This window comes from Beauveria bassiana (genome assembly GCF_000280675.1).
Source record: "Beauveria bassiana ARSEF 2860 unplaced genomic scaffold BBA_S00002, whole genome shotgun sequence".
NCBI classification, from domain to species: Eukaryota; Fungi; Ascomycota; class Sordariomycetes; order Hypocreales; family Cordycipitaceae; genus Beauveria; species Beauveria bassiana.
In genome coordinates this window covers 1808879-1822991 of record NW_007930837.1, presented here as the reverse complement: position 1 = coordinate 1822991, position 14113 = coordinate 1808879, and the positions used below count along the sequence as shown (strand labels likewise).

Here is a 14113-nt window from a genome sequence, read left to right as displayed (position 1 = left end):
AAATTAGCCTCCTGCCTCAAACTGCGTAGATGACGGATTGTATCAAAGTCGATGCCTTGCCCTGTAAAACTTGATGGTACTGTCAACCCCCCCCCCCCCCCCCTTCCTTAAAATCTCACCACTGCATTCACGTTTCATTGAAATCAAAAATGTCGGCCCCGGAAGACATCTGACATGGTACTCCGTAATGCCAATGCCTTTTCCCATCGCGGCTGACCCTCCGGTTTAGGAAGGTAAACATAGAGACCCTTGTCCAGGTCAACGTCATGGGAAGATAGTGAATGCAACCAGTAGTCGAGACGCTTGAAGAAAGGTATATAAATATAGTATGCAATGCATAGAATCCCGACGCCGATCAGTCAGCCTGTTAGACATCAAAGAATGGGATTTCCTCTCCAACGATCGTCACAAAAACTTTGGGGTATGCACGTGGCCAGCAACTGAAGATTGCAGGCAAAACACATCACGTTGGCGATCATACGAGGCATCCAGGTTGGTGAGCACGCGGAGAGAGCGAGGGGTGTGTGCGAAGAAGGCTTGTACAGTATACTCGAGACCAAGCTTTTACCTGTAAAGAGTATAACACGAGATTGGAACAAGATATGCAAACCCCCATCTTTCGGTATTTTCTCGAAATCAATTCGAAACGGTGCTCGCTCCAGCTTACATTACCAGTATCAAAGTCGACAAGGTACATCACCCAGCTTTCACGGCAAGATCTGTCGCGAGCGGATGCATCATCGTATATCGACTTCCATCTCGCTATCCATTTATCCCCCCTAGTTGTTGAGATTGAAAGCTTGTTCAGGGATCGGGGCTACGAAAAGAAGCAAGTCGTTGAAGTGCCGAATCGAGATCATGCGCTCCCAGAACGGCCAGCTTCGCCCGGATTGAGGCCCCTTTTTCGCACGACGCTTAGACAACTAATGCAAGAGGAGCTTTTGCTGTCGGCTGACTATCAAGCGCATCCCACCCACCTTCCGTCTTTTTTGGTCATGATGATGATCCCAAGCCGCCGATCCAAGTCTGCTGCAGCCGCCACCTATTACCATCATAGCCGTAGAGGACGTCCAAAAAAGCAGGTCGTAAAGGGTGCCCTGTAGTGGTAAGCCGATGATTACTGTAAAGGTTTGGAAACGGCAATCAATGGTGTGTCCAAGAGGGAAGCAACCATTAGACCAGAGAGGATGTTCAGAGAGTGTTCATGGGGAGTGGCCAATGTCAGGCAAGCAGGCCTCTTAACTAGAAACGTCGTGGCATGGCATGGACCCGATCCTTCAGCTATGAGCTTTTCGTCTCCTGATTGATTCGATGAGTATAGCCTCGATTATAGTCGACACTCTATACATGCACTTGAGTCCAATGTATCCAGGTATTTTGCCATGTTCATAATCCACCAGATAATTTCAGTCCCAAACAAAGGCAAGTTCTATATGCCAACGCCTTACTCATGCTACATGTACAAATCCGCGCTTCTTGGCGCTTCTCTCATGGTTCTCCTCCTCCCACGTATCATCCACGTAGTCCTTGACGCTGCTCTCGCGGATCTGCATGCCCACCACCTTGAGAGCAGCCAGGTTGAATCCCATCTCGTCCTTTTGCTTCTTAAGCGTCGCGCGCAAGTTGGCGCGGATGCCGTCGAGCATGGCCTTCATGGCGCGGCTCGCCACAATCTGCTTGTGGTGCGTCTTGAGCATGAAGAAGAGAATGCGGCACGTGAGGGGAATGTTCATCGACCGCACCGCGAATAGGTTGAGAAACGTAAAGAGCATCGGCACCGACGCAAACGGCAGCACCAGCAGGGCATCGTGCAGGGCGGCGGCCTTGATTTTTTGCAGCACCGACATGACGTACGCCTCCGCTGTGATGTTGCCGAGGGCCATGAAGACTATGTGGCGTTGAGGGGCGGCGGCGTTGGGGTTGCTCTCTTTTGCTTGCTCATACTCCTTCATGAGGTTCAGGTCAGCCATACCTAGGTCCAGCGCCTCGGCTATTCGCTCTCCAGCCATCAATGTCTCCGTCGTCTGCTTGCTGGCAGCACCAAACTCGTCGGCAGCGTCGGCAGCGTCCCCGTCGCGCTCGAGCGATGTCGTCAGCGTGCTTTCGTACAACTCCTCAATCTCCCTTTCGCGCTCCTCTTCCAGGAAGATTTGCTCGTCCGTTTCGTCCCAAACGCGGATGCTTTTATCGTGACCCGCACTGACAAGAAAGTTGCCGCGGTGTGCTACAGCCATGGCCCAGACCTCGCCGTGGTGGCCATCGAGACGCTGAATCTGTTCAAACTTGTCGCCATCCCAGTAGCGAATCGTGCGATCTTTACTGCTGCTGAAGAAGTGATGGCCGTTGCTATCTGAGTTGTGGGGAACAAATGCAACCTGCAGAATACTGTCCTGATGACCAAACAATGCCTTGTGACAGTCACCAAAGTCCAGACCCCAGATGCGAATGTTCTTATCAGCTGAACTTGTGACAATCAGCTTGCTATCATACGAGATATCCATGCTAAGCACGGGCAGCTTATGGCCGTAAAGGTTGAGGTATAATTTGAGGGAGTCGACGAAGAAGACCTTGACAGTATTGTCAAGAAGAGCGGCAGCAATATATTTCGAATCTGGAGAGAACTTCAGGCAGAGAATATCGTCCGAAACCTTGAGCGTTTTCGAATGCACAAGCTTCAGTTTGGGAGTCGTCCTCTTGGTACCGAGAACCTCTTCTTGGACTATGCGAAAGTCCCAGAACTTGGCTGACTTGTCGGCACTGCCAGATACCACAGAACGACCATCTGGGTGAACGCTCAATGACCAGATGGCGCCCTCGTGAGCATCAACACTATCGAGAAGAGCAGCCGAAGCAACGTCAAAGAGCTGCAGCTCACCGCTCTTGGTTCCAACAACAACGACTTTGTCTCCTGGCAGAAACGCGCAGCTCAGAGCATATCCACATTCAAAGGTTCGAATGCAGGCTTGTGTTTTGACGTTCCATATTTTGAGAGATCCATTGGCAGCCGTTGCCAGCATCTTATCATCGGAGCTGAGTGAGAGAGCTCTGATATCAGCCCGATGACCGGGAAGATCGACGGAAAGGGCTCGCGTATAATCAGGGATATCTTGTTTCGTCTTCTTTTCGCTCTTTTGCTTTGAAGGCACATTGAAGTACTCCAGCTGATTGTTCGTGGTACCGACGAGAATATGGAGATCTTTTTGTCCACTCGGTAAAGCCCATGCGGCGGAGCGCAGCTTTCCTCCTGTCCGCACCACAACATATTGAACAAACACGTCGCCGACATCTGCTGATGCAACATCCACAGACCCTTCGTCTTCTTCAGCTTCCTGTTCATTCTGCTTAGGATCCTTTTGCTTTTCACGACGCCTGCGTCGTTTCCGCAAAAGGCCTTTCTTGACTTCGGCTTCCGTTCTCATGCGCCAAATCTCCACAGCTTTCTCCGAGCCGTGAACAGCGAAATAGTCCTTCTTGGGGTGAAACTCGACTTCCAAGGCGCGGTCCTTGTTCTGACGGTGCAGCGTACCACGGTCGATAAGATGTTTTGTAGTAGCCACATCGACTCGGCCAACACTGGCAGCTAGGCCGTCCACATCGAGCGACCAGACCTTCATCTCGCCATCGTTTCCGGCTGTGATGCATGCTTCTGAGCTTGGAGAGACCCCGAGCGCCCAACATTCGCCATTAGTTTGCGATATGTGGGTTTCGATACAATGCCGAGAAGAGAGATCCCAGAGTTTGAGTAACGAGTCTTTCCCAGTAGACAGAATAAAGCCATCAGAGCTCTTTTCTCCATCGAACACCATTGCGCGAGATCCATCCTCATCCTGTACCTCGGCAATTGGTTCGATGAATCGCAAACCGGTAACTTGGTCTTTGTGCCCTCTCAGCTTGAATTGGCCAACTTCGGCAACCAGATCCCATATGATAATATCGGTGTCTTTCGATCCGCTCGCAAGTCGAATTCCAGATCGGTCAAAGTCGAGTTGTGTGATGGCTGATTTGTGGCCGTTGAAGCTTACAATAACAGTAGAGATTTTACTGTCCCAGAGGCGAATGCTACCGTCCTCATAGCCGACAGCAAAAACGTCCTTGTCCGTCCGGCTCTGCGCAATGCAGGTAACAGGAACAGTGCACGTGTCATCCCGCCAACGGCTCAGCAGTTCACCCTTCTTGATATCCCAGCAGAGTACCTCTTCGTTTGCCGCGACGACAGCCTGCCCAACGCCAGTGCTGTTGCGATCGTTCGCTATCCAGACAAGATTCGAGCTGTTCGATGCGACCACACCAAACGCTTTGGCATGCTCGTACTTTCTGTGTTCTCTTTCAGTATGAAATCGTAAAGATTGGAATGAACCTCACATACAAGTATGATTTAACCATTTTGAGTATTGTCTGACCGTAATTGGTCCTTGGTAAAGGTCATCACTAAAAAGTTCAACCTTACGCTGCGACGGTCTAAGTGGGATTTTTTTTCTGGCTTATCGATTAGTTTTTGAGACTCGCGCGACTGCGTCACGTGCCTCTCTACAGCTGGTGGTTGATGTGAGTCTCCCCTCCTGCCCCACCAGGAGACGTCAGACGTCAACAGCTACCAGCTCTATCCAGGCAACCTACTTTGGCATCACAGCAGGCAAACCCTACGATGCTTCTCCTCGATTACCAGAACGTTCTTATTCAATCGGTTTTGACCGAGCGGTTCTCTGGGTATGCTTAGGATGTCGACCTCATGTTGGCGCTTTCCTCTAACCAGCGCACAGAGCCCCGCCAACGTCCATTGACCAGACAGTATCCGACTTCGACGGCGTTACATTTCACATTTCGACCCTTCCCGAGACGAAAACCAAGATCCTCTTGTCGCTTCAAATAAGATGTTTTGCGGACCTTGTCCGGTACGGTGCTGAGCAAGTTCTGCAAAGAGAGTACGGAGACTACATCTGCCCCGTTGAGAATGGCTATGACTTTTCCATCTTGATTGACCTGGAGAACTTGCCGGAAGGAAAGGGTTCGTACCTTGCATTCTTACGCTACCATTGATGTCCGATCTGAGATCCTTCGCTTACAACTGGTTCAGAGGAACGCGATGCGCTGGCTCTCAAGTGTGCGCTACTAAAGCGAAACGCAATGGCTGCACCGCTCGAGCAAGCCTACGAAGAACACTACAAACTCAAGGAAGAAGCCTCGAAATTCACATCAGAGGAAGCACCGCAGGATATCCGAAACGGCGGCCAGGTAAAGGCCATTCACTACCGCGAAGAGGAGGCGATTTATGTCAAGGCTGCGCACGACCATGTCACTGTCATCTTTAGCACTGTGTTCCGTGAAGAGACGGACAGAGTCTTTGGCAAAGTCTTCATTCAAGAATTTGTAGATGCACGAAGACGTGCGATTCAGAATGCGCCCCAGGTGCTGTTCCGCAACGACCCGCCTCTGGAGCTGCAGGACGTGCCTGGTGTTAAGAGCACTGGTACTGGCGAGATTGGCTACGTGACCTTTGGTGAGTCGGCTTCTCTTCTTGGTAGAATGACCTATCTGACGTTCTTCCAGTTCTGTTCCCTATGCATCTCACTCCTCAAAGAATGGAGCAGGTTATTTCGCACATCCAGACATTCCGTGACTACTTCCACTATCATATTAAGGCTTCTAAAGCGTATATTCATTCGCGTATGCGCAAGAGGACTGCTGATTTCCTGCAAGGTGCGTCTTTTTTCATCTTGTTGCTGTTCGGGAACTATACTGACGCCAAGCAGTTCTTCGCCGGGCACGACCCGAGAATGAGGAGCGCGAACGCAAGACCGCGACAGGAAGGTCTTTCAAGGTGCAGGGTTAGGCTCAAAATAGATGTTCAAGGTTGGGGTTGGGATATTGTGGGATTTTCAGCGTATATCCCAGTATAATAGACGGATATAGTCGCCAGAATCCGTGTCGCAACAAAGCAATGAACCTTATGTTGATGATAGCTCAACGAGCCTGGACGCTCTCACGCTAGTCAATCAAATTGTGCTGTAGAGATCTCTTTAACCGAACTTGCTCGATCCTTTGCTTCGTGAGGTAGTCTGTCGATGTTTCGGCCCGCATGTCCGCCCGCAAGGTCGGTATGTTACCCTGAAGCCGATCAGGAATGGTTGCACTGGCCTTCAAGTACACCTAGTCGCTGTCCTTTTGTCGAACGGGTGTGTTTCTCTGCTCCCAAGTCGTGTGCTCGCAATTTGTTCGATGTCTCACTGGTATTGTGAACTTGCTGAGGGTTGTCTGTTGTTTGTGCCTTAACATCGAATAAGTGGAAGACCCACAGTGATCGACGACTTCCGATCAGGCGGTTTTCTGCAAGTTACATCACGAATCTTGCACTTCGAAGAGTCCGACCTCTGGGTCGCGATAGAAAATGGTATGGCCATTTGGATCCTCGCCACCGGATCGCGACAAGCCTGGGCTCAAGGACAACCGACGGCCGGTTGAGTGGGACAAGTCGCTCGGCGAGGTCGCCGACCCGCTCGACGCGGCCAAACAATGGGTGCCAGTAGTCATCACCTCGCTGGTTGGCCTCGGCGCGCTACAGCTCTATGCAAATTATCTACGGCGAATCCCTGGCGCGGCATTTATCAAGCAGTCGGCGTTTCGCAAGAAGACGCTGTTTGGACGCGTCACGAGCGTTGGCGACGGTGATGGCTTCCACCTGTTCCACACGCCTGGCGGCAGGGCCGTAGGCTGGGGCTGGCTGCGAAAGGTGCCTGAAAAGCGAAGAGACCTCAAGGACCGCACGGTGAGCTGATGCATAGAGCGCTACCCCATACTTCTTCGTTGCTGACAGTGCCTCGATGCTGGGCCAGATATCGATTCGACTCGCCGGAGTCGACGCCCCCGAGGGAGCCCATTTCGGACGACCAGCGCAGCCCCACGCGGACGAGGCGCTGAAATGGCTAACCGAATACATCCTGCACCGAAATGTGCGGGCACACATCTACAAACGAGACCAGTACAACCGCGTTGTCGCGACCGTCTACGTGTGGCGTTTCCTGATACGCCGCAACGTTGGACTGGAGCTGGTGAAGCGGGGTCTGGCGACGACTTACGAAGCGAAATCGGGTGCCGAGTTCGGTGGTCTGAGACCTATTTATGAAAAGGCAGAAGCTAACGCCAAAATGAAGAAGTTGGGCATATGGTCCGGCAAACCCAGCGAGTTTGAGAGCCCACGGTCGTACAAGAATCGATACTCCGGCCAGGACAGCGAGTGATGGGAACGATTCGAGGGCCGAGTCTCCATAATTGGACTCTCCGGCACAAAATGGGCGAGAGCGCTTACTACTATACCCAGAGCTAGCCACAGCGAGGACCAGAGGCAGGCAAGTCTCACAGGTTCAGAAGAATCTATGTTTGTATCTAGAGAGCATGGCCCCTGTATCAACACCTGCTATGCCAGTCTCGATTCTAGGATTGTTTCAAGACTGGCTCTATTGTCTCCAATGACCATGACTGCTTTTACGCCCTTCTCGAACGCCATAAGTATCAGGCATCCAGCCGCTTGGCCAGGTCTGACAGCAGATACACGTCGATGCCATTTGAGGGCGCCATAGAAAGCCTCGGCTACGCGTTTGCTAGGCACCACGATCAACTTTGAAGACGAACGAATCGTAAATCACTAATACATTGGCCACACGCGACACAGTATTCTGATCATAACTAAGGAAGGTCCGGAGGCTGAGGCTCTTGGGGATGCCGTTGGCATCTCGAAGGACAGCTATCATCACGATGCCTTGATGCCCAAGTCAAAATCTAAACACTATGAGCTTTGAAAGATCATCCGTTCAGGATTTATCAGAGCCATTCCGTGCATTCACTCCCACATGCTCTTGTATGTATTTGCAATGGGGCAATGGCGCAACTAAGTCCACGATGATAAACACTTCCTGCGAAGCCGAGGCTACCTGTAGGCTTTTCCCGTAAAAAAAAAGAGAAAGAAAAATATCACATAGGAATTTTACGAGGTGTGGGAAGTTCCTGGGGTCAGAAGTATATCTGGAGACTAATATTTTCTGTCAGGGAGGATGTGGTCCCTGGGGTTAGACATCCAGGCCGGAGGATGGCGAATTCTATCTATCTTGGCTGGTTGAGCATCACTTCGAGGCTCCTTTTGTGTATTACAATCCCGAACGACAGCGGGGTACCGCTTTGCGGCAGCGAATAGGCTACTGAACGAGAGTTGCCGACCAGTCCATATTAAACGCAACAACATACGTAATTACTCGTCACTGCTGACCACTCTACAGTTGAGAAAGGACACACTTGGTAGCTTTGGAGCTCTCGCGTGTTGTGGAACTGCTGGTGGATTTGACTGTATTGTTAACAATGTCGAGCCTCGAAACTTGTTGCAAGGTAACTGCGCGGCGGCAGAGAGCCGGCAGGTTGATAGGAATACTACGCTCGGTGAGTCTGTGATACGTGCTGCGGCCGAGCGCGTAGTTCACAAGCGCCGCTGTGTCAACGGCGTGATGCGGTATGACAGCAGGCAGCGGCCGCGATAGGCGGTATCCAGGAAATCTGGGGGCTTGCAGGCAGCGAAGAACCTGCAAGCACGATGAATTATCTGACTCGAGATTGAGAGTTCTTGTCGAGAAGCTCCATACGACCGCTTCGTACGATAGCCGACAAAATCTTCCGCTTTACCAGTACGTCTATTCGTAATTACATGCTTGAAAGGCCGGAGCGGAGCCGGATCTGCTCTACTTTGGCACTTTGGCTCGCTCGTCTCCACATATTTAACTTACAAGTAATTAATTAGCTGTTGCTGTTTCACTGTATTCGTAAACTTCAGGCACGTCCCAGAGGAAGCGTGGGGGAAGCCTTTCGATTAGGTCTGTGACAAAGCGATTATTTTTGGAGTCTTACTTATACCTTGTTCCTCTTTCATTCATTCGACCATTGTTCTGTTTATGCAGCCAATCGTCTTTAGAGTGCACCAAGACCCGACCACCAGCCTCTCGAAGTCGGCATGTGGGCCCGCTAAAATGCCACGCTAAAATTCGAAACCGCCCTGTCGATTGCTCGGGCCTCACCGGCAGACCGCAGTCCCAGTGGCCTTTCAGTGGTCCGACGCCTAGGTACTTCGTAATTGCAGGTGTGGCAATGCATCAACGCCTTGCCTAATCTGTACTAGTGCTGTTATCGCTCCCGTCAGGCACAAAACAAGCTGCAGTCTGGTGCAAAGCGACGCTCGTATTTATTATTGACAGCATGAAGAAGCAATAAACACTCGGATACAGTCACAATTTGTCGCATTCTTGGCGGCATCGGGCTCCTTTTGTGCTTTTGCATTTTTACAGCTCGCGCACACTCTGCTATCTGTACATTCTTCCATTTGTACCATTTCAAGTTCGTACCACTTGCCCCTGGCTGTTGTTGCTGCTGTCCCGGCAGCCTAGCCCAAGTTGTGCCCCCCCTCCTGGTACGGTGGCACGGTGGTTGCTCAAGTCGCACCACCACCCATCGCCCATCCACGCCAGCCATTTCCCTTCAAACAAAACTCTCTTTTCACCAACTAGGCTGTTTAGCCAACTTCCAGCCCTTCGGCTTTTCGACTTTTTCGTCGCCAACACACTCCTTTACATTTGTTATACCTGCGGCTGTCTTTTTACGCCGTTTAATTCCGTCGTCGCGCTTTACTCACGCTCCTAATTCTCGTCATCGTCCTCCGTTCGCTAGCATTTACCGCCATCCCTAATTCATTTCCAACCACCTCCTGATGCATCGATAGACGGCAAATATCTCCGTCTGCCCTCTCAACACGCTTTGTCCGAAACGAATACGTCTTTTACCAATCTTGACGAATCTATCCGACTTTTTTCTCGGCCTCAGACACACGTTAACACGCCCTGGCCATGCGGGTGTCGATTGGCTACCGGCGCCGCTCTGCGCGTCTTGGTCAGCGACATGGCACCGCTCTCACTTTTCTCACAGCTCTTCTGCCCATGATGGCAAACGCAGCCAGTGTCGAACCAGCGCCCCCAGCGAATCTCGACTTTTCCGACCTCGGCCAAATTGGTATTGCTGGTGATTTTGGCGGCATTTCTCTTTACCAGTTTGTTGGACAAGGTGGCCAGACTCGCAGTGCCAATGGAAGCGAAGCCCTTCTCTCGGAGCTGCCAAACGGTGCTCTGTTACCAGCCGTTCAGACGGATGCCGTCATTCGAGCCATGTGTCTTTACAATGGCACCTCTAGCAAATCAAACGGCCTCATCATCGGAGGCAACTTTACTTCTCTTGGTGGCAGCAAGTCCAAAGCAATCGGAATTTACGACATTGATGGCAGCAAGGTCACCACCCTTGATGGTCTCGAGGGCGAGGTCAACGCCATTCTCTGCGACGATGCTAGCGACACCGTCTATATTGGTGGTAACTTCAGGAGTGGCAATTCAACAAACGCCATTTCCTGGAATGGCAAGGATGGCTTCAAAAATCTGCCCTTTGTTGGGTTTAATGGGCCCGTCAAAGCCATAACCAAAATGGATAATGGCCACATACTTTTCGGAGGCACGTTCACTGGACTTGGAAACTATAACAGCACAGCTGGTAACTGGCGCAACACTCAAACTATCAACCTGGAAACTGCGAAAATCAATGCCCAGGGAAGCTCCTCCAAAGATGGCTTCAGCGACCCGGCTAACGTTGCCTGCTCCAGTGGCTCTGTTGCTCAAGGCAGCACCTGGCTCCTTGAAGACGATACCCCTGGCTACTGGGAGGCTCAGTCTGGCTTCGGCTTTGAGCCCACCAAGATCCGCATTTGGAACACACACCTTGAAGACCACGGAACCAAGTCATTCAATATCCAGACTTTTCCTAATGGCCTCACTAACATCATGAACATGACCTACATCGATGCCGATACAGGCAGAAATGCCACTTGTGACCGCGTTTGCCCTCTCAGCAACGACCCTAAGGTCCAGTTTCAGGATTTTTATTTTGTCAACGTTGTAGGAATGAACAAGCTCCGCATCGACATACTGGAGTGGTGGGGCAACGCTGCTGGCCTTGCAGGCGTCCAGATCTTTGCGGACAACGTCTTCTCCTACGCCATCAACGACTTCAACGAACCCAAATGCCGTACTCGATCAGGCACTGTCTCGTCCGCCTCAATTACGGGGCCCTGGGAGAGGTCACCATCTCTACAAAGCAATGCCGAGTATCTCACCGCCAGCATCCATGTGGACGATGGTCGTACAGGCTCAAACGCATCCGTCACCTTCTACCCCAACATTCCGCAGTCTGGCAATTACTCCGTCAATCTCTACACACCTGGCTGCGTGGCTGATGGCACATGTGCTAACCGCGGCCGAGTTTACGTTTCTGGATCCATGTCTAGTGGCACCACTCAGCCCGAATTCGAGACAGAGCTGTTTCAGACAAATAACTTTGACAAATACGACCAAATCTACTTTGGCTTCGTGGAAAAAACCTCTGACAAATTCCAGTCCAGCGTCACTCTTAGCCCCACCGCTGACCAGACGGTCGAGGACCTCGTCATTGTCGCTCAACAGGTTGGATTCACCCTCATCAACTCTGTCGGTGGCCTGAACGGCCTTTTCGACTTTGATCCTAATGGCCCTCTTCCCGACGAGAGGAGTCTCGATAGCTCCGCAATCAACAAGCTTGGGTACAGCTTCGATAAGTCATCGGGTGTCAAAGCTCTTATTACTTCATCCGATACCACCTATGTTGCGGGCAACTTTAGCTCGAAAAACCACAGGAACATTGTGGCCATATCCAGCAAAGGTGGAGAAGCCAAGAATCTAGATGGGGGCCTGAATGGGCAGGTTCTGGACATGCAGGCCGAGGACAAGAAACTTTATGTTGGCGGATCCTTTTCCAATACTCTCTCCAACGATACCAAAGGACTGAACAATGTCGCAGTCTACGACCCCGATAGCGACGCCTGGTCTCCTCTCGGCGCCGGTCTCGATGGCTCTGTCGACTATGTTGTATCTCTACGCGTCAACACCACCGAGGGCAAGCCAGAAACAGTTATCGCGTTTACTGGTTCGTTTACCAACTCAAACGGCTATGACAACTTTCCGTCAGCCCGAGTCGATGGCTTTGCCATTTGGGTGCCCTCGCAAAGTATTTGGTTGCACGACTCAAAACATAATGTTCCAAGCTACAGTGGCGTATTGACTGCTTCCCACTTGGACCTTCACGGTAGCAATTCTATTCTTGCCGGTTCCATTGACGTCTCTACGCTTGCAGTCGATGGCGTTGCCAGCCTTTCAGCCGCAGGTCTTGGAAGATTCCCCGCCAAGATTGACGCAAAGACACCGAAGCCGAGCAAGCGACGACGAAGTATTCTACAAGGAGGCGATCTGGCCGGCGTTGCCACTGGAACCTTTTATGAGAATGCTGATGAGAGCCTTACTATCATGGCAGGCCACTTTACTGCACAAGCATCCAGCAACGATTCAGTCATTCACAACTTGGTCTTTATCGATGCTAAGAAAGGCAATGCCACTAGTGGTCTTTCTGAAGGCATTGATCCTGATTCGTCGTTCTTTGCGACGGATATTTGGAACAATATTCTTTTTGCTGGGGGTCAAGTTTCCGGAAACGTCAGTGGAATGGAAGCTCATGGTATCATTGGATGGGATCTCGATGCTAAAAAATTCTCTCACCAACCTGCTGGTCTTACGGGCGGCGACGGTGTTGTCACTTCCATCGCCGTTCGCCCTGGCGGTGGCGATCAAGTCTTTGTTGGCGGCTCCTTCGAGAAAGCCGGCGCCCTGGATTGCCCTGGCCTCTGTACCTTCAATATTGACGATGACCAGTGGACTCGGCCTGGCACCGTCGTCACTGGCCGGGTTACTGGGCTGCAATGGGTAAAAACTGATTCAGTCCTCGTCGCTGGTGACTTGGTCGCCAGCTCAAGCGGTTCTAAGCCTTTGGCCTACTATAACCCAGTGAAGCAAACGTGGACCGACTTTCCTAACCTTGGTGATATTCCCGGTCCTGTCGAAGTTCTGGCACCCGCAAGCATGGATCTCAAGCAATTCTGGATTGGTGGCAAATCTCTCAAAGACAAGTCAACCTTCCTGATGAAGTGGGATGGAAGCAGATGGCGCTCTGTTGAGAAAAAGCTCCCCGACAGCACTGTTCTTCGCAGCCTTCAGGTGTTCCGTCTTACCCAACAGCACGATCGCGCCTCTCTACTCGAATCGGATCAAGCATTGATGATTACTGGCGCCATTGACCTGCCTAACACTGGCTCCGTCTCAGCTTGCTTGTTCAACGGCTCACATTACCAGCCCTACGCCCTGACCACAAGTAACAACCAAGGCACCAGCAGCATTGGCAGAATTTTCTCGCAGAGACCCAATAAGATTGGCCACAGTAAACGCATGCCGCTGGTCTTTGTCGTTCTTATCGGATTGGCCATCTCGCTTGCACTCATTTTGCTCATGGTTGTTGGCGGCGTCGTTTTAGACCGTCTTCGAAAGAGGCGTGAAGGCTACGTCCGCGCGCCAACCTCGATGCGTGACCGCGGGAGCGGCATCCAGCGAGTTCCACCCAGAGAACTACTTGAGTCTCTAGGCAGAGTGCGTCCTGGTGGCCCGCCCGCTGTTTAGCTTTGGGTGTTTTCAACATTCACTCGGCGTTTGGATAAAAAGGGCATGCTTTATTTGGCATTTTGTTTTGTTATGTTTTTATGTTTGCACACGCGAGCAACGGCAAGCAATATTGCGACCTCTGCCATTGCTTTACATATCATGAGGTCACGACTTGAAGGGTTTATATCGACACCTTTGCAACAACACGTTTAACACAATTTTCTACCTTTCTTTTCTTTTCAAGATATTGATTCCTCTTTTCTCTTCTCACTTTTCATTCACATTTTTTGTCTTGTCATACGCCTGCGCATCGCAGAGCAAACGCCTTGTATATCATCATACTTCAAGTCAGCCTCCGACACAAAGGCTGTCGTTCGATCTTGGACTGTTGAACACGGTACAGTCGGTCAAAGCGGCTCCCGTTCTTCAGTGTGGTAATGGGAGACGTCTTTCTCCAGCGAGGAGTAGAGTAGCAAAGGAAAGGAAAGGAAATATGAAATATGATCAAGGCTGCAACATTTGTT

General features: G+C 51.2%; 4 protein-coding genes across 4 annotated transcripts; 3 read left to right on the top strand and 1 right to left on the bottom strand.

Moving 5' to 3' along the window:
• Positions 1-1448: 1448 nt before the first annotated feature.
• On the bottom strand, positions 1449-4383 carry BBA_01202 (WD domain-containing protein; the record flags this gene model as incomplete). Its single annotated transcript, XM_008596299.1, has 2 exons — positions 1449-4314; positions 4367-4383. The coding sequence occupies 2 exons, from the start codon at positions 4381-4383 to the stop codon at positions 1449-1451; spliced, it is 2883 nt and encodes a 960-aa protein (XP_008594521.1).
• A 262-nt stretch (positions 4384-4645) lies between these two features.
• Positions 4646-5830, top strand: BBA_01201 (Arp2/3 complex; the record flags this gene model as incomplete). Its single annotated transcript, XM_008596298.1, has 5 exons — positions 4646-4707; positions 4761-5005; positions 5075-5497; positions 5548-5697; positions 5751-5830. 5 exons carry the CDS (start codon positions 4646-4648, stop codon positions 5828-5830), a joined length of 960 nt encoding a protein of 319 aa, XP_008594520.1.
• A 555-nt stretch (positions 5831-6385) lies between these two features.
• Positions 6386-7235, top strand: BBA_01200 (DUF339 domain-containing protein; the record flags this gene model as incomplete). The annotated part of the gene is made up of 2 exons (XM_008596297.1): positions 6386-6763; positions 6831-7235. The coding sequence occupies 2 exons, from the start codon at positions 6386-6388 to the stop codon at positions 7233-7235; spliced, it is 783 nt and encodes a 260-aa protein (XP_008594519.1).
• Positions 7236-9875: 2640 nt separating this feature from the next.
• BBA_01199 (cellular morphogenesis protein) lies at positions 9876-13607 on the top strand (the record flags this gene model as incomplete). Its single annotated transcript, XM_008596296.1, has 1 exon — positions 9876-13607. One exon carries the CDS (start codon positions 9876-9878, stop codon positions 13605-13607), a length of 3732 nt encoding a protein of 1243 aa, XP_008594518.1.
• Positions 13608-14113: the final 506 nt, after the last annotated feature.